At 38.4% G+C, this 21,108-nt stretch overlaps 1 protein-coding gene across 1 annotated transcript in view; it reads right to left on the bottom strand.

The window, feature by feature from the left end:
• Positions 1-21,108, bottom strand: part of nsrp1 (nuclear speckle splicing regulatory protein 1) — a 49,993-nt gene that overhangs the window by 19,123 nt on the left and 9,762 nt on the right. Inside the window, exon 2 of the mRNA XM_043718423.1 lies at positions 11,485-11,566. Within this exon, the coding sequence (XP_043574358.1) occupies positions 11,485-11,566 (82 nt within the window). The remainder of the gene's footprint in view (positions 1-11,484; positions 11,567-21,108) is intronic.

Below are 21,108 nucleotides of genomic sequence, written 5' to 3'. Positions count from 1 at the left end.
TCTGCCATTTCTTTGTTTCCCGTAATATATTCCCCTGTTTCTGTCTTCAAGGGCCCAATTTTTGTCCTAACCATTTTTTTGCCTTGCACATACCCAAAGAAGCTTTTACTATCCTCCTTAATATTCTTGGCCAGTTTACCTTCGTACCTCATTTTTCCTCTGCGTATTTCCTTCTTAGTAATCCTCTTTTGCTCTTTAAAAGCTTCCCAGTCCTCAGTTTCCCCAGTTATCTTAGCTATGTTATACTTTTTTCTCTTTTAACTTTATATGTTTCTTAACTTCCCTCGTCAGCCATGGCTGTCCCTGCCTCCTCCTGGGATCTTTCTTCCTTTTAGGAATGAATTGATCCTGCAACTTCTGCATTATACACAGAAATATCCGCCATTGTTCCTCCACGGTTATCCCTGCTAAGGTATTGCACCATTGAACTTTGGCCAGCTCCTCCCTCATAGCTCCATAGTTCCCTTTATTCAACAGAAGTACTGTCACTTCCGACTGTACCCTCTCCCTCTCAAATTGCAGTCTTGTATCCATGCAGACAAATACCATTTCATCTGCCACAAATGGCAACCTCATTTAGTGATGACATATATGTTTTTTAATGTACATTTGTTCAATCAATATACTGCAGTACGCCATCAGTCATCAGAGTCATCTGAGATACAAAGTTAGAGAACTCATGTAGTTGAAAGCCATGCAAGACTGAATACACTATATGTCTAGGGTAGTTTCATGTTTGGACTTAGTGGGAGAGTTTGCGTTTACAGTTTTCAATCCTGGGTCAAAAAACCAAAAGCCTACTCTAATTCTACAGATTATGTTCAATAAATTTCTGCATCTGTTTAAATTTAACTTACAAATACTTAGGACAAAGAGATTGCATAGCTAAAATTATAATCTAGTACACTGAAGTGCAGTGATGAGTTTTCAGTGTACATTTGCATTGTCTTAGAAGATAAACTGTTTCTCTCTGTCCTGAAATGCCCACAAGTCATGGAACACTCACATCTCAAGGTCAACCAGGACCTGTGCTAGCCCTGGAACTGTGACAAGCAATGGAGAATCCTTTTGGGTCAAATTATCAACTGAACTCATTCCTCATTAACTATCTTAAACCCCCCCCCCCCCGCGCCACCGCTCCTCCTCCCCCCCCCACAGTTTTAAAACAAATGATTAACATTCTATTAAATTTCAGTCATCCACAAAAGTAGGCACCAATGTTCCCCAGCAAAAATAATATTTGTATTAAAAATGGAAATTGTACAAAGCAACATACTGCAGAAATTAACAAAGAAATTAATGAATAGTGTGATTAAAGTTAAATCCCAGAGTAAAGTCAACAATTTACTTTGCTCTTTTAAAAGAGTCAACCAAATAAACAAAACTACAAATTCAACCACATCAGCAGTTTACTAGAAGCATTTCCCAAGCCCATTGACTGATACAAATTTCCTGTTTTGTTAGATGCCTGAGAGATATAATCAAACCTTTATTAAATGGAGTGCTTCAAAGCATACGTAATCCTAGTTCTTTTTAATATTGTGATGGTAATACACAACATTTCACTTCACTCCTCTAACAAAGTATTAATATTTTTACAGAGATTTAAACAAGAACACAAGATAGCAAAAGAACCAGAAGTTGGTTCACACAATGTGCTCTTTCAAAAAAAGAAGTCCTTCAAGTATTCAAATGACTAAAGATATTTATGGAGCCGGATAACTATTTAAATGAAGATGACAGTCAGTTCCATACGATTATAAATATATTAAAATACACATTGTGGAAATAACTAATGCATAAGCAGTAAACAGAGTAAAACTTTTTAAAGCTGTAGTTTGTGGTATTGGATGTTGAAGTACGATCAATTATTGCTGGTTCAAGTTTCAATTAAAATGCTCTGGTGTTCAGGAGAAAAAGAGAGTGCAAAAAAGATGCACAATAGAAAGATCTGTATTTAACAAATTTTTCACAGCACAATAAATCAGAAAAAGAAGGCTCACATAATAGGATTAATGATTCGGAGATGCCGGTGTTGGACTGGAGTGTACAAAGTTAAAAATCACACAACACCAGGTTATAGTCCAACAGGTTTAATTGGAAGCACACTAGCTTTCGGAGCGACGCTCCTTCATCAGGTGGTTGTGCAATCACCTGATGAAGGAGCGTCGCTCCGAAAGCTAGTGTGCTTCCAATTAAACCTGTTGGACTATAACCTGGTGTTGTGTGATTTTTAACATAATAGGATTATTTTTGCAAAGATATTTTGGCATTTATAGAGTCATAGAGATTTACAGCACGGAAATAGACCCTTCAGTGTTAGGTAAGGGGTAAATGTAGGGGTATGGGTGGGTTTCGCTTCGGCGGGTCAGTGTGGACTTGTTGGGCCAAAGGGCCTGTTTCCACACTGTAATCTAATCTAATCTAATCTAATCTAATCTAATCATCCATGCTGACCACATATCCTAAATTAATCTAGCCCCATTTGCCAGTGCTTGGCCCATATCCCTCTAAACCCTTCCTATTCATAAATCCATGCCTGTTAAATGCAGTGATTGTACCAGCCTCCACAATTTTCTCTGGCAGCTAATTCCATACATGTACCATACTTTGTGTGAAAAGGTTGCCCCTGAGGTCTCTTTTATATATCTGTCCTCTCACCCTAAACCAATTCCCACCCCAGGAAAAAGACCTTGACTATGTCCCTCATGATTTTATAAACCTCTACAAGGTAACCCCTCAGCTTCCAATGCTCCAGGGAAAACAGCCCCAGCCTGTTCAGCCTCTCCCTTTAGCTCAAATCCTCCAACTCTGGCAACATCCTTGTAAATCTTTTCTGAATCCTTTCAAGTTTCACAACATCCCGCTTGATAGGAAGGAGACCAGAATTGCACGCAATATTCCAAAAGTGGCCTAACCAATGTCCTGTACAGCTGCAACATGACCTCCCAACTCCTGTACTCAATACTCTGACCAATAAAGGAAAGCATACCAAACGCCTTCTTCACTATCCTATCTACCTGCGACTCCACTTTCAAGGAACTGTGAACCTGCACTCCAAGGTCTCTTTGTTCAGCAACACTCCCCTGGACCTTACTATTAAGTGCATAAGTCCTGCTCTGATTTGCTTTTCCAAATTGCAGCACCTCATATTTGTCGAAATTAAACTCCTTCTGCCACTCCTCAGCCCATTGGCCCATCTGATCAAGATCCCATTGTACTCTGGGGTAACCTTTTTCACTGTCCACTACGTCTCCAATTTTGGTGTCATCTGCAAATTTACTAACTATTGTCATCTGCAAACTTACTAACTATACTTCCTGTGTTCACACCCAAATCATTTATGTAAATGACAAAAAGCAGTGGACCCAGCACCGATCCTTGTGGCACTCCACTGGTCACAGGTCTCCAGTCCGAAAAGCAACCCTCCACCACCACACTCTGTCTTCTACCTTCGAGCCATTTCTATATCCAAATGGCTAGTTCTCCCAGTATTCCATGAGATCTAACCTTGCTAACCAGTCTCCCATGGAGAACCTTGTTGAACGCCTTACTGAAGTCCATATAGATCACATCTACCACTCTACCCTTATCAACCCTCTTTGTTAGGTCTTCGAAAATCTCAAATCAATTTTGTGAGACATGATTTCGTACGCACAAAGCCATTTTGACTATCCCTAATCAGTCCTTGCCTTTTCAAATACACGTAAACCTTGTCCCTTAGAAACTTGCCCACCATCGATGTCAGGCTCACCAGCCTATAGTTCTCAGCAACAAATTGGTTTGCTGCACTTATGCAGTATGCGAGTTGATAACTTTGACACAAGGGTTAATGAGAAAAACTTTTTAAAAAAGGTTTTGTGATTTACACATGAAAGAAGTGAAACTATCACTGTATTCAAACAGATGAAAGGCTGTATAATTTCAGTTACATCACATTGCAAATTTTTGCTATAAATTCTGAGTTACAATCGAACCCTCCACGATCACCTGATGAAGGAAAGTCGCTCCAAAAGCTAGTGTGCTTCCAATTAAACCTGTTGGACTATAACCTGGTCTTGTGTGATTTTTTACTTAAATAAAGGTCATTTTGTTACAATGCACATTTTGTCAACATAAATTTGCTGTAAGGCGATTTACAAATTGGGCATGCTGTTTTTACAGTGTGAACTTTTAAAATACGTGTTGGCTGTAGCACTGTTTCTAAATTGCAATTTTTCTATAACGCAGGGTTGCACAAGAACATAACCATCGTTTTATAGAAAAGCTGACTGTAGTCCAAATCAGACTCCAAATCCAGCAGAGGTTTCAGAGCAATAGTTTTTTGATATAGACACAATATTAAAGAAAACAGTCTAATGTTAAGGCAAAAGGCCAATACTACTCAGAGGCTACCAAGAGATTGCAATGCCAAAATTGCCAGTTGACAGTGACTCATCATCTAACAGCAAACAAAAATACAAACATTCATTAAGAAGTATCAGACACATGGATGACACGCCCAATAATGGAACAGAAAGGTTTAAAAGCAGGTTCAAAATGGATGAAAATTGCAGAACATGACAAGAGTCATGATGGTACTCATCTGCAAGGCCGAAGGAACAAAACGAAAGCCCATGGTAATTTTCAATGGTAAAACAATGCTGAACATTCAGATTCTGCAAAATACAGGTGCACTGCCTGGGAGAGTAGTGGAGGGGATTCCATAGAAGGTTTGAAAAGAGAGCTAGATATATATTTGAAATTGATTAATTTAGTGGACTATGGAGATAGGCCTGGAGAATGGGACTATCTAGGTAGTATTTTCATTAGGCAGTACAAACATGACATACTGTAAAATTCCATGATTCCACATCCATGACAACAATTGGATGGATGAGAATGGAGTGAAGTGATGGATCGATAATATCTGGAATAGGCATCTTGATGGCCTATGTAAAGAATGCAATTCATTAGTGTGGAATCGACAGTGGAATCAAGAGTGCCCTATTACATCAGAAGGTCTAACATCCATACTTCAACCTTTGGATGGGTACTTCAACAAGCCATTCAAAGAACATGTACATGCCAAATGTAATAAATGGATGGTTGATGCTAACATACAAGAAAAAAGTGAAGTAAGCCATTTGGCCTCTTGAGCCTAATAAGATTCGGGCTGATCAGACTATATCCCCAATTCTAGATTCCCGCCCACGTCCAATGACCTCTCCCAACAGCTACCAAGAATCTATCCACCTCTGCTGTCAAAATATTCAAAGACTATCCTCCTCCAAAAGGAAGTGGATGCAGAATTGCAAAGACTCTCAACCTTGAGAGAAAAAAAGAAACTCTTTCTCTCAGCCTTAAATGGGTGACCCTTTTTTTCAATTCATTCACAGGATGTGGGCCGCACTGGTTGGGCCAGCATTTATTGCCTATTCCCACAGACTCTCAAGGAGATGTGGCGAACTGCTTTCTTGAGCCGATGTAGGTAAACCCAAAATACTGTTAGGGAGAGTTCCAGGATTTTGATAAAACAACATTAAAGGAACAGCAGCATAATTCCAAGTCAGGATGGTGAGTGAATTGGAGTAGTACTTGCAGGTGGTGGTGTTACCATGCATCTGCTGTCCTTGTCCTTCTTTGTAGTGTTGGCTGTTGGTTTGGAAGGTGCCATCTAAGGAGCCTTGGTGAATTTCTGTAGTGCATCTTGTAGATATTACACACTGTTGTTGCTATTGTAAATCAGTGATGGAGGAATTGAATGTTTATGGATATGGTGCCAATCAAGTAGACTATTTTTCCCTTGGATAAGAGTGTTATTGGCGCTGCATCCACCCAGACAATTGGGGAGTGTTCCATCACATTCCTGATTTGGGCCTTGTAGATGGTAGACAGATTTTGCGGAGTCAGGTGGTGAGTTACTTGCTACAGGATTTCAAGCCTCTGATCTGATTTTATGGTCACAGCATTTATATGGCTAGTCCAGCTATTCAGATCAGTTTCTGGTCAATAGTAACCCCCAGGATGTTAATAATGGGGGACATTTGGTGATGGCAATGCCATTGAATGTCAAGGGGGAACGGTTAGATTCTCTCTTAGCCATTGGAGATGGCCACTGACTGACAGTATTACTTGTCACTTGTCAGTCCAAGTCTTGATACTGTCCAGATCTTGTTGTATCTGGCAACGAACTGCTTCAGCATCTCAGCAATCACAAATAGTACTGAACACCAAGCAGCCCTTTCCAGCACTTTACTGACGATTGAGAGTTAACCAATGGGGTGGTAACTGGCCAGGCTGGATTTGCCCAGTTTTTGCATACAAAACTAGGCAATTTTTCATGTTATGGTCTAGATTTTCCAGTTGTAGCTGTGCTGGAATAGCTTGGCTGGTAACATAGTCTTGCTGGAGCACAAGTCTTCAGTATTACTGCCAGATGTTGTCAGGGCCCAAAGCCTTTTTAATATCCAGTGCCTTCAGCCATTTCTCAATATCGTGTGGCATGAGTGAACAGAATTGGCTGAAGAATGACATCTGTGATGGTGGGGAGCTTTGGAGGAGACTGAGATGAAACATCCACTTGAACTTCTGGCTGAAGATTGCTGCAAATGCTTCAGCCTTATCTTTACAAAGATATATGGAGCCTACTCCTCTAGTGTATTGTCTAATTGCCCATCTCCATTCATGAATAGATGTAGCAGGACTCCAGAGTTTAAACCTGATCTGTGGCTTGTGGGATCACTTAGCCCTGTCTATCACTAGCTGCTTATGCTGCTTGGGCATGCAAGCACGTCGGTATTGTGGCTTCCCTAAGTTGACTCCTCATTTTGAGATATGCCTGGTCCTGTTCCTGGCATGCCCACCTCCCCTGCACTTCTCACTAAACCTGGGTTGATTCTCTGTAAAGTGGAGAATACGCAGGCCATTAAGTTGCAGATTGCCCCAAAGTGCTTCATGCATGACCAGTCTGGAATTGCAAGGTCTGTTGCCTATCTCATTATCATGGTGAATGTGTCACATAACACAATGGAAGGCTCACTTAGTGTGAAGACTGGACTTTAAAAAGTGACCCCTAATTTTAGATTCACCACAAGAAGAAACACCCTGACCACATCCACTCTGTCAATCACTTCAGGATCTTTGTTTTCAGTCAAGTTACCATCTATTGTACTCTCTGAACTGCTTCCAACACATTTAAAAACACAAATACTGGACACAGAAATCTGGACATGGTATCACCAGGCTCCATGGAACTTGGAGCAAAACCTTACTCGAAGATATAATATTTTCAAGGGGTTTTGCAGTTAGATTAATAGTATAAATGAGTAGAAACGTCCATGTCAATTTGAAAAAAAAGTCTCAATGTTATCAGTGAGCATTTCAAAAGTACACCCTATAAATGTGTTGGGAATCACTAACAGTAACTTTTGGACATCCACATTTAATTGTTCTCAGGGAGGCATAGGTTACTGCCCATTTTGCAGTATTCAGATCATAGCCTTATTGTTGAGAAGATCCAACGTATGCTGTGAGTTGTCACTCTCGTCTAGTGTGTCAGGACAGAATTCTTCACAGGAGTACAGGCATTGATGTTTCCTCACCAGGGACAGGAGAGATTACCTTCTCTTGACACCTTTAGGAAAAAAGGCTGAATTTATGAATGACTCGAAAGATCTGGTGCAGCATTAAAGGTTTTTTAACATTCAACAACAGAACGAATGAAGATCCAAGTTACCATGTCCTCTGCCTACACTGGGCAAATACTCAAGTAACATGAGACAATCAAACAGAAGGTTTCTCATAGCATCATGTCCTTATTGCTGATAAGTCAGGTTCAGATCTGACTCTAGTTACAGTGTTAAAGTGCAATGTAACCCCAGAACCAGTTTACCTTTGTTGAAAAGTGCACAATTGTGTCTTTCATATTATAGCACGAGGTATGGTCCCAAGAGATCATTTCTTAAAAGGTGCACAAAGAAAACATGTTACTGGGATGGACTTGAACAGTTTAAACTAATTTAGAAAGTTTGCATATGTTAAACAAGACAATCAAACTGCTCATGTTACTAAGCTACAAATGGATAATAAATTTAAGAATTCCTGCAACTGTAACCATTTAAATCAAATCCTTTAGTCGACGGTGCAATGCAGAGTATTCTCCTGCCTCCCAGGCACAATACAAATTGTGTTCTTGAATGTTTAAAATCTGGTGTTCAAATTTTAAAACTAAATCTACTTTATCTTGTCTCCTTTCATTTCCTTCCACCACAGGTAAGTATAATGCCATAACACCGAGCATAAACAAGCGCATGGGAAAGTTTATGCAGAACATTCAGAACTAGGTTCAAATATCAAAACTGACAAGAGCTTCATACCTCACAGGAAATGAAATTCCCTACCTACTATGAATTTACTTATCTATATCATTCACAAATTACTAAAGTAATGAAATTATTTTTGTCAAAGAAACACACTTCTTATCTCCTCAAGATACAATCAAACCAAAGACAATGTTTTATTGCTTTTTCAGGGCATTCTGAGCTACATCAAGCATTGTTGCAATAACAAAAAAGGATTCATTTTTATTTAATGTGTTTACACATTTTACCTGCTTGTTCAAATTGCTACAAGAATGTTTTTCCAATAAAGACAAGCTTCTAATAGAACTCTGCTCAATTGAAAAACAAACTTTTTTTTTAAAATGAGAAAAAAGGAACAATATCCAATACTTTGTTGGCTTATTTAAAATTATTGCTTCTAGGCACCTACTTGGAGCATGAAAAAGGGCTTAAGAATAAAGTATTAAGTGCTGTCCTCTTGCTCCAGGAACCCTAGATTGTCTACATTCTTAGTTTAGAAAAAGGAATAGATATGTTATGAAACAGGAAGTGTAAACATCATCACTATATTGTTAACTCTGTCTAATTTGTAGCTTTACAGAAATCATCTTACTGATTAAAGTGAGCAAACTGAAATCTTGAGAGGTTAAAATAGAATTGGTCACAGCAAAGCAGCATGGTGGTTCAGCGTCAGGGACCTGGGTTTGCTTCCACCCTTGGATGACTGTCTATGTGGAGTTTGCACATTCTCCCTGTGTCTGCATGAGCTTCCTCCCACAAAGATGTGCAGGTTTGGTGGAATGGCCATGCTAAATTACCAATAGTATCCAGGGGTGTGCAGGCAAGTTGTGTTAGCCTTGGAAAATGCAGGGTTACAGGGACTGGAGGGAGGGCCTGGGTGAGATGCTATTCAGAGGGTCGGTGTGGACTTGATAGGCTGAATGGCCTGCCTCCACATCATAGGGATTCTATAAAATCTATGAAGACATGTTATTTTTTAAATTTAAAAAAATGGAGTAATGTTTTGGGGTGGTGTGGGGAAAGGAGGTCAAAGTGGTCTATGAGGTTATATAATAAGCAATTGGATCTGGCCAAGAGCCACAGGAAAAGAACAACATCTCAAAACTGTTTTCACTAGGTTTGGTCTGCCACTGAGTTCAGCAATTGAGTTGCAGGAATGTAACAAAAAGAAAGCATGCACCTATATGTCTACAAAATCATACTTCTGCAAGACCAAACTTTTAAATGGGATAAAAGTGGAAGCAAAATATAAAAATAGTGCAATGAAATAAATAAATAAATCGACTAAAATATTATGATGGAGCTTGAAAAATATACTACATACATATTTTCAAAAAGTACTTCAAATACTTAGACAGCAGGTCTAGTAGCATCTATAAAGAGAAAACAGAGCTCATGGTTGAGTCCACAAACACTGGCAGACCTGCTGAATTTCTATAACATGTTTCTTTTCATCTCAAATCTTCAGAACTAATATTTATATGGCACCTTTAACTTTGTAAAATGCCCTAAGGTGTTGCACAGGCGGGTTAAAGAGCAAAAATCAGACACTGAGCCTCACAAAGAGATATTATGACAGGTAGCCAAAAGCTTGGTCAAAGAGGACAGTCTTAACAAGTAACAACTGTGGAGCTGGAAATCTGAAATAAAAAGAGAGATTGCTGCAGGAATTCAGCAGATCTGGCAGCATCTTTGTGACAGCCTTTGTGGGGAGAAAGTAGAGTTCTCCCCACAAATGTTGCCAGATGTGCTGAGGCCTTAAGAGGTGTCTGAATAAAGAAGAAAATGGTAGCGGCAATGAGATTCATAAAGGGAATTCCAAAGCTTTGGACCTGGGCAACTGAAGATAAAAAGCTTACAAATAAACCTGTTGGACTATAACCTGATGCTGTGATTTTTAACTCTGTCCACCCCAGTCCAACACCGGCTTCTCCAAATACATTGGTGGAGCAAGCAAATCAGAAAACTGGATAAAAAACAGATATTAGCAGAGTGAGTATATCTTGAAGATATATATATAGTGGAGGAGATTACAGAGTGCAGACATGAAGATATTACAAATATTAAAAGTGCATGTTTTAAATGGATACAGCAGTTTTTAAGATAGCTGGCCACATATTATGTGACTTTGATGAGGCCAGGTCCAGGTGGGCTTGAAACTCCAGCAAAAGCCTACTTACAATATGGACAATCACAGCCACTTGTGAGCAACACAAGTCCTTTTCAGGATGTAAGACTGTCATGTATCACTTGAATTAACTTTCCACTTCACTGTCAGCCATCAAAACTCAACATATTTACTTGAAAGATGTTCAAAAGGGTACCTTAAACTGAATGGGCTATTCAATTATAAAGACCACGGCTACCTCAAAATTCTCAATGTGAAAAGCCACAATACAGGAGGTCTATCAGGCTAACACACCACCATATTTGGAAAACAACTTTGGTCTTATAACAGTTGATGGGTTAATCTTTATTCTTAAATTCACTAAAACTTACTACTTAAAATTATTTAAATTGAGATAAGCCCACAGGGCAAGAACACACACTAACCTCACACATCAAACAACTGGATCATGGTCACTTGAGAAAACACAAATACAAAAGACAAGGTCATAGAGAGATTTGAAAAATAAGGTGAGAACTTTAAAATCATATTGTTGTATGACTGGGATCTAGTGAAGATTTTAGTCCATAACTTCCTTTTTATTTCTTAAGCAGTTTGTACCGCCACACTCAAAAGTTTGAGTTACAACTTAAAATGAGCATGTCTGCTGAGATATGTCTGTTTTGCTGTCACAGTACCTCTCTGAAGAGACTAAAATATTTTACTGTAAATGTTAACATCTTGGTAAGAGATGATAATAGCACAAGAAAAGTTCTTGCAATCCTTTCAGGATTAATTACAGGATGACAATGGCTTGCTGTTCCTCCAAGTATAAAGTTTAACATTACGAAAGAAATTTGTAGCATCCAAATGTTCGCACCTTTTCAAATGACCTGCAAATTAAAACTCATAACCTTAGTTCAAAAACAGTAATATTTGTTTGAATTATCACTACCTTACCCGTCATGTTGCAGTAAGAAATGGAAAATCAAAAGGATATATACATTATATGTTACATAAAAGATCTAAATTTACCTCATCATCTGAATCATCAAAAATAAAGTGTTTGGACAATGCTACAGTGTTCTTTGTCTTCTTGGGCAGAATGAGCCCATATCTGAAAAGAGAATGAAAAATACTGTAAATGAATTTAAAATACACGAGCATTAGTAATATAAATTATTGATCTCCAAAATGACAGCATTGCTCATCAGCTAATGATCGAATTGTCATCATATCTCATTTAGCCAATTTTTCCCCTACTCGATAGGGAATTCAGTACTTTTGAAATGATTTTGTTGCTCCCAATTATTTTGCAGCATCTTACTCGTGAATTTGCTCCAAAGTTCAAAAATCAAATCATGGATTTCCTATGCTGCTTACAGGAAATCCTGAAGCATGATTTGAGATATTTGCTGAGCCCCATAATTCCTATTTCTCTTATTTTCTTCCCCTTATCCCAGCTCCAGAGTGCTTCCTGGAGTCCCAATTAACAAGGAGAGAAAAATTGTTAATTTTATAACAAACAATAAAGTCCAGGGTAAAGCCTTTCTCCATTTGGTATCTTTTGAGTATTCTTAATGGCAACAGGCCAGACTTGAGTATTGCACTTTTTCTTGGAGCTCTGCTTAAAGATTGCACTTGAAATACAAAATTCGCTGTATGACTATAGCCTCACAAGTGCTTTTCCTGTCTAATGTTAGCTCAGTTGGCTGGACAGTTGGTTCGCAATGCAATGCGATGGCAATAGCATGGACTCAATTCCCACAATTGAGGTTACGATAAAGGCCTCTCCTTCTCATCCCACCTCATCTGAGATACAGTGACTCTCAAGCTACAACCACCACCAGCAGTCTCTCTTTAATGAGAGAGCAATCCTGTGGTTTGGTAATACTATGGTGACTTTAGCTTTTAACCCAAACATTAACCAGGTTTATCACTTGCTGCTAGTGAAGCACCATAGTTCGGCAAGTGATTTTCTTCACATATTTGGGCTTTGCTAATTTCTTCAAAAAAAAAGTTTCAAATCAAATTTTACCAAAGTAAACATTCATACTGTTAAAATCCTCATTCATGCCTTTGTTACCTCTGGACTTGACTATTCCAACCCATTCCTAGTTGGTCCCCTACATTCTACACTTCATAAATTTAAAGTAATAAAAAATTCTCCTGCCCGATTCTTAACTCACATTAAGTTCTGCTCCTCTATTATCCTGATCGCTGGTCTACACCGGCTCTCATTCAAGTAACATCGAATGTGAAATTCTCATCCTTGCTTTCATACTCCTCTATGGCCTCACCCACTCCTCTTTCTCTACAATCTCAAGTTTCACAATGCTCCAGGAAATCTTCACTCCTCTAACTCTGGCTTCTTGGACATCCCTGATTTAGTCACTCTACTGCTGGTGACTAAACTTTCAATTTTTGGACTCCAACCACTGGATTGGTTACCCTACACTTTTCTGACTACCTCACTTTCTTCCTTTAAGATATATCCTGAAACCTACTTCTTCAACCATGTTTTTGGTCATCTGCCCAAATAACACCTTACATGGCTGATTGTCATATTTTCTTTGACATTGCTCCCATGAAGCTACTTAAATGCTTTGCTACATTAATAAAAGTCATATGATTTAATCAAATAAATCCAAATCCTGTATGAAAGAAGAAAGAATTTCAGCAATAATTAAGAATTTCTTAATTTGACAATCATTGTACAATAGCTTTGCGTTGTTTGGCAATGTATCCCCTAAGCTTCTGTCTTAAACTTTGGAATATAGAGATTTTCTTTTGTTTTACTTCTTCAACTCTAAAATACAATGCCTGCTCTCTACTGTTCCAGTCATTCACTGAACATGGAAACTGCACAACTGTACATCAAAAAATAGTTAAGTGCAGGTGCTAAAATTTGGGTTTTTAAATCAAACACTTTGGTCTTATTTTAAAAGCTTGATAGTTTCCATTAGCAAAATTAAAACTCCCAGATGGACCAAATCTACACTTTTGGACATTATGCTGAAGCCATCATGCTGAAGTTTAATAATTAAAATCAAATATTGTTCGTGGAGTAAATATAAGATACTCCAGCTCACCATGCTCTCCAACATTTTTGATAAAGTGTAAAGCAACACAGTTAGACTAGCAGTTACAAGCTTCCACGCAGACATACTTATAGATCAGGTAGTGTGTATTTGTAGACCATCTAGGAAAACATCCTAAAATTTAACACTGAATACAAGTAAATAAGGGCAGCAAATTTTAAGGTTTGTCTTAAAAGAAAGTGAGAGCTAGAGCAAGAGAAAAGTTTGAGGAGGAATTCCAAAGCATTGGCTGAAGACTGACACCAATGCTGTAAAGAAAATTTGGGGTTTCAGAATGTGGGGAGCACAGAAGTAAAGACTTTACCTTATTTAAACCTTAATGCTGACCATTTGAAAGAAAATTACCAAATGAAATACCTTTCATAGTTTAATGAACTAATAACTGGATTAATTTTGTAGTATTTCCCACTCCAAACTGGGAGTAGTCCCAAAGTCCAAGCAAATATTTGTTGATCTTACATACATACGTACATACAGGTCCACAATATGAAAACCCTGCCTCCATCAAAACAGAGACCGTATCCACAACTCCTCAAGATAACTTTGTTTTCTCAGCTTTCCAGTCGAAAGACAAATCATGAACAATAAGAAATTCTCTCAGAAAGAAAGGGAATAAAAGTTAAGAGAAAATTATTCTTGGCTACTCCCATTTAATTCTTAGCTCACCTACTGAAGAGTGACAATGAGGAGACCAAAATTCCATGCAAACCCCTTACATAAATTAAAGCATACTCCACCAGATTTTGTAACTTTGATTCCTATTCTGCAGAAATATTTCACGATAAATTTACACAGAAAGAAATTATTTGTTTTCTTTACAGAGCAATCTAAGCTAATTGTGAAAAGTTGCTCCCACCTCACACAATGTAACCTCATTTAAAGCAAATGCAATTTCCTCTTTATTCAGAGCATTTGCTGAGTTACCAAAAGATTAGCTTTAGCCATTGTCAAACTCAGTTACATAAAAATCTTTTAAGATCTGTTGATATTACAACACATTTTGCAAACAGTTCAACAAAAGAAAATATGATTACAGAAAGATCGATTAGACAGGCCTAAAGCAACAGTCACTTCTAGGCAATGTTTCCTGAACTCTGAATTTAAGCAAATTATTTAATCCCACAGCCATTATTTTTCTCCCTCAAATTTTGCCTATTGTATAAATTGAACACAGAGGAATTTAAGTAATGGAACATACAACATTTAAATTCTCTAGCTTGTAATTTTAATTTTGAAAAGTATTATCTTCCTCTCCAACTTTCCTTCTCAATGGTGTACAGTTCCTGAGGGAGCAACTAAACCATACAAAAGCAGCCAGAAAGTCCAATTCTGTTCCAGTAGGGGCTGCTATATTACAACAATGAATTAAAGTGTATTTTCCCAAATCTAGCTGGGGGAAAGTCATAACAGTTAGGTTTCACTGACTAGCATAGCAGAGACTGCTCTGCTGGTTTGGGAAAAAAAAATTTTTATTGGTAAAGTAGAAGCAGCACAATGGTTATCAAGGCAAGGGTAACATCAAAATTAGTCTTATATGGTCATGAATATATACACCATTTTTCAATACCAAAGTATATCTGACATGCCTGGGAATACATGAAAAGGTAATTTAATTGAATGATACAAAAACCATCTACAAATTTCAGGGAAATATCTTAAGGCACTGAACCTTAAACTGTTGAAAATAAAGGAAAACATGTAAGATTTAGGCCAGTGAGCCTTACATCAGGGGTCGAGAAATTATTGAAGAAGATTCTTAGGGACAGGATTTACTCACAATGAAGAAGAGTGGACTTCTTAGGTGTAGATGCAGGGGAGGTCTTGCCCTTGTCTCACAAACCTGATTAAACTTTTTTGAGGAAGTGATAAAGATAATTGAAGGGGATAGGTCAATGAATGCTGTCTACATGGACTTTACTAAAGTATTTACAAGATCCCTCATGTTAGGCTGGTCCAGAAGATTAGGTCACATGGTGAGCTGGCAAGCTGGATACAGGATTGACTTGGTCATAGAAGGAGGAGTTGTGGCGGGAAGTTTTTCTGACTGGAGGTCTGTCTCAAGTGCTGGGAATCACACAAATAAATGACTTGGAGTGAAAATGTTTATGGTCTGATTAGTAAGTTTGCAGACAACATGAAAGTTGGAGGAGTTGTAGACAGTAAGCAAGATTATCAAAGTATACAGCAGGATACAGATCAGTTGGAAAGTTGGACGGAGAAATGGCAGATGGAGATTAATCTAGGCAAGTCTAAGTTGATACATTTTGGGAGGTCAAAGTGCAAGAGGAAACTACACAACAAATGGCAAGAGCACTGATATACAAAGGGATCTTGGGGTCCAAGTCCATAACTCTCTGAAAGTGACAACACAAGAGGATAAGGTGATATTGAAGGCATGTGGTATGCTTGCCTTTATTGGTTAGGGCAATGGGTATAAATATTGGCAAATCATGTTGCAACTGTATAATACTTCAATTAGGCTACATTTTGAGTATTGTGTGCAGTTCAGGTCACCACACTATTGGACGTAGAGGCTTTGGAAAAAACGTAAAAGACTTTTACCAGGTTATGTTGGATTGGGATGTATTAGCTATAAGGGCAGGTTGGATAAATTTAGGCTGTTTTCATTAGAGCGCTGGAAGCTGAGGGGCGTATAAAGTATATAAAGTTAGAAGAGGTATGGATAGGGTGGATAGTTGGAATCAAGGTTGAAATGTCAAATACTAGGGGATATAGGTTTACGGTGACAGGGCAAAATTTTAAAGGTGGTGTGTTGAGGAAAGCTTTTTTTTTTACACAGAGGATGGTAGGTACTCAGAACACACTGCCTGGGGAGGTGGTAGAAGCAGATATATTATCAAAGTTTAAGAGTCATTTACACAGACACATAAACAGGCAGGGAATACACGGATTCAGATCATTTACAGGCAGCATGGGATGAGCTTAGATGGCATCAGGGTCGGCACAGACACGTTGGGCCGAAATGCCTGTTCCTGTGTTGTACTGTTCTGTATTCTCACTGCAAGGTATTGCAATGGCTTAATTAATTACTTAAAGGACTTGCCATTCACACTTCAAGAGTTTGGGAAATACTCAACCTGCATAGTTGCAATAGAGTGAAAAGACCCAGAAGGGTTACAGCCTAAGTTTCATTTAACACAACTCAGCACCTACTATAATGTGAAAGGGAAATTCTGGTAATGATTTACTCATTGATGAATATGATGATTTTCAGTAATGGTCTCAACATTTCAAATAACTTGCACAAGTTATAACTGTACTTTTGTACTCACAATGTTAGGTAAGAAAAATACCTATATGTTAGCATTTATGTGCATGTCCTGTAGTCATAAAAGTTGGAATGCCCAAATATTCTAAGAATTAGAAAGATCAAATGACTACTCCATTTCTCCCTCTTTAGAAAATATGAAAATAAAGACAATTGGATGAGCTCCATAATGGAAAGTGTCAATTCATGAACAGACTCAAAGGCACATTATTTGGATCAACTTTAATAGCTCACCACTATTTTTCACTTGTGTAAATTATAATTTACAGATAAAATAGTTTCATATTTAAACCTGGCATGACATATCAGTTATTCTCTCCAATAACCACAGTAATCTCAGTGTGCAAATCCTACAAATAATCTACAAGCAGTAAATAGTTTTCATATGTTGCTACAGATTACTTTCCTTGGGACGACATCAAAAACACTATAAAAATGCAAGCTGTGGCTGGACTTTGAGTTAAACTATCATCTTGAGAAAAAAGGAAGTAAACCAAATCATTACAATCTGCATTCCCAGCCTGTGGTGTAGTTTTATGAAGTTCCTTTATCTCAAGTGACTCTCGGTTAGTTTGGTGTTAGAGATCCTGCTGTTTAATATTGAACCTATGATGATTTCTGCTGGCACAGGCACAATTGGAATGGCACAACAAGCAAGAAAGAACCAGAGACTAGAATCTTCATGTTAGAAAGAATGCTTTTTAAAAACAAAACTTCCATCACAATATTAACACCTTTATAAAATGATTGGATATTTTGAACAAAATTATCCACATAGAATGTCTTCTCTTCCTACAGCAGTCACACAGAAGTATACAGCTGTATGCTTTACAATGTTCAGCTTTATTTATAATTATTCTAGCTCATTAAAGTTTGACCACTATTCAAAGGTGGATTGACATATAGGTCTGTCAAGGGCTCCAGTTTACTACTCGGTCCCCAGGAAACATAGCACAATACAAAAGAAAACAGTATAAAACTGATAGAATAATTTAATTTCAGCGTAGTATCTTGTGATATGATGTGAATTATTAAAATGTGACAAATTTAAGTATTTAAATATGATTCTTTTCGTTAATGGAGTTTTCTGCATACTTGTTTACATTGAATAGATGTCATCCTTGAATTCAGGGACAGCTTACAACATGCCTGTGTTTTAATGGATTGGAAGAGAAGTGGAGGAACGGGAAGGTAAGTGGTAATGATGCTCAGTGTAGAATCATCAGGTGGAGGCTGATTTTGAATACTGCAAAATTCCTGTTAGTCTTATGTCTAGCAAGCTAATGTAAATTGTATTTCTTGTTATCATTGCAATGAACGACTTGTTCTGCAAGACAACTGCCTCTTCAATTTAGACTCACTTACGGTCTATCTTCTCCCATTGCTAATTAGATACGCCCCCGGTCACCACAGAGAAAGGAGGATTGGTGGCACTGACCAAATCCTAACCTAAATATAACAGTCACTGGAAGGGTTTAATATCTCATCTGAAAGGTAGTATCTCTCAAAGTGCAGCACAATTTCAGTACATCTTTAAAGTATCAGCTGAGATTGGTATGCTCAAGGTTCTGCAATGACTCTTGGAAGACACAACTTTCTGACTCAGAGCTGAGAGTGTATTATCACAACTTTGCCAAATTTCTCTAACCACCTCATATTTGATCTTAAATGTCACATTATTAGATATTTGTTTTAACTTTCCTGCCTCCAGTTCAACTGCACGGACGGTTGTTTTAGCAATTACACTAACAGCCTCTCTCCAAGTTCTCTATATAGTCCCTTCAATTTTTCAACATCCTCCCTGTTGCCAAAACATTTCATAGAGTAATATATCATGGAAACAGACCCATTGGTTCAACCAGTCCAGGCCGACCAAAATGGCAAACTAAAGTAGTCCCATCTGCTTGCACTTGGTCCATATCCCTCCAAACATTTCTTATTCATGTACTTATCTAAATGTCTCTTTAAATGCTGTAACTATATCCTCATCACCTCTTCTCTGGAATTTCATTCCACACACAAACTCTCTCCATGTAAAAAAAAAATGCCCCTCATGTCTTTGTTTCTCCTCTCACCTTAAAAATATGGCCCCTGGTTTTGAAATCTCCCACCTTAGGGAAAAGACATCTACCATTCGCCTTATCCATGCCACTCCTGATTTTATAAACTTCTATAATGTCACCCCTCACCCTCCTACACTCCACTGAAAAAAGTTCCAGCCTCTCCCCAAGACTCAAACCCTTCTTTCCTGGTAAATCTCTTCTGAACCCTATCCTTCCTATAACAGGAGACCAGAACTGGACACAGTATTCCAAAAGAGGCGTCACCAATATCCTGGACAACCTCAACATCCTAACTCCTATACTCAAAGGTCTGAGTGGTGAAGGCAAGCATGCTAAACATCTTGTAAACCACCCTATCTATATGTGATGCAAACTTCAAAGAATTATGTATCTGAATCCTGAGCTGTCTCTGTTCTACAACACTACCCAAGGCCCTACTTTAATTGGACAAGTTCTCCCACTCTTGTTTGTTTTACCAAAATGCTATACCCCGAATTCATCCAAATTAAACTCCATCTGCCACTCCTCAGCCTATTGACCCAATCGATAAAGATCTCTTAGACATCTTGGATAACCTTCGTGAAGGTTATCCACTAGAACATCAATCTTGGTTTGATCTGCAAACTTACTAATCATGCCTGCGACATTTTCATTGAAATCATTTATGTAAGTGACACACAAAGGTGGACCCAGCACCGATTCCTGTGAAGCACTGCTGGTCACAGCCCTCTAGTCCCAAAAGCAACGCCCCAACCATCACTCACTGTCTCCTGCCATTAAGTCAATTTTGTATCCAAGCTCATCCTGAATCCCATGCGATCTAACTTTACTAATTAGTCTACAGTGCAGAATCTCGTCAAAAGTTTTACTCAAATCCAAGTAAACAATATCTACCATCACACTTTTGAAAGCCTCCCACTTATCAGATGTCCCTTCTCTGCAAACAGTCTACTCCAATCAACATTTGGAAGTTTTTGTCTCATACTGATAAAATTTTCTCCAGTTAAAAACTTTAATTTTTATGGAAGGCTTCAGTCACTTGCCCTGCTTTTTTATCCAAGATAAAGCCATGTTTTGCTCATTCTGTACATATTGATAAAGGACATTTTCTTCAACTCATTTAACAAATTCTTCACCATCCAAACCCTTAACACTGTAACAGTCCCAGTCAATGTTTGAAAAATTAAATAACCTATTATTGCAACCATATCATTGTGACATATATCTGAGATGTCTCTTCATATTTGTTCCTCACTTTCCCTCTGATAATTGCAAAGTCTGTATGTACAATCCCATGAAGGTGATCATTTATTTGAAAAACTCCATGAACACAGTTTTGTTTTAAAAAGAACTCTCCTCCGCAGTTTAAATTTTTTTTATTCATTCAGAGGATGTGGGCATTGCTGACCAGGCCAGCATTCATTGTCCATTCCTAATTGCCCAGAGGGCAGTCTAATACACACTGTTATGGGTCTGGAGTCACATGTAGGCCAGACAAGGTGAGGATGGCAGTTTCCTAAAGAACATGAGTGATGTGGATGGGGTTTCCCTAAAAATCAACAATGGTTTCATGGTCTTCATTAGACTTTGCATTCCAGATGTTATTGAATTCAGATGCCACCAAATGCCATGGTGGGGTTTGAACTCAGGTTCTCAGAACATTAACCGGGTCTCCAGATTACTTGTCTAGCAAGTCACCTCCCCTCTTAGTGATGTTAAAAATAAACTCTCCTTCTACCCTTTTAATTTGAGGAAACAAACTGAGCCGACCATGTGTAAACCTCTCCAAAAGGTCCGCTAACAGAACTCTGTTCTTAAAAAAAAAACTCACTTTTTGGGATTTTTTTCTGCATTTTTGATTTCAAAAAGAACCAAAAAAATGAAATAAAAGCCCTGTACCATGGAAATGTAATTTCTGAGGCTGGGAGATTAAAGATAGGGAGGGTTGTGAGGCTGGAGGGGGATTACAGAGATCGGGAGGGTTGTGAAGCTGGAGGGGAATTACAGAGATGGGGTTGTGAGGCTAGAAGGACATTACAGAGATAGGAAGGGTTGTGAGGCTGGGAGGGTTACAGAGTTAGTGCTGTGAGGCTGGAGGAGGATTGGAAAACCGAGGAGGGTTGTGAGGCTACAGGGAGATTAGAAAACCGGGGAGGGTTGTGAGGCTGGAGGGGGATGAGAAAACCGGGGAGGATTGTGAGGCTGG

This window comes from Chiloscyllium plagiosum, chromosome 28 (genome assembly GCF_004010195.1).
Source record: "Chiloscyllium plagiosum isolate BGI_BamShark_2017 chromosome 28, ASM401019v2, whole genome shotgun sequence".
NCBI classification, from domain to species: domain Eukaryota; kingdom Metazoa; phylum Chordata; class Chondrichthyes; order Orectolobiformes; family Hemiscylliidae; genus Chiloscyllium; species Chiloscyllium plagiosum.
The sequence above is the reverse complement of the archived record's forward strand: the minus strand, read 5'-3'. Positions and strand labels throughout refer to the sequence as shown.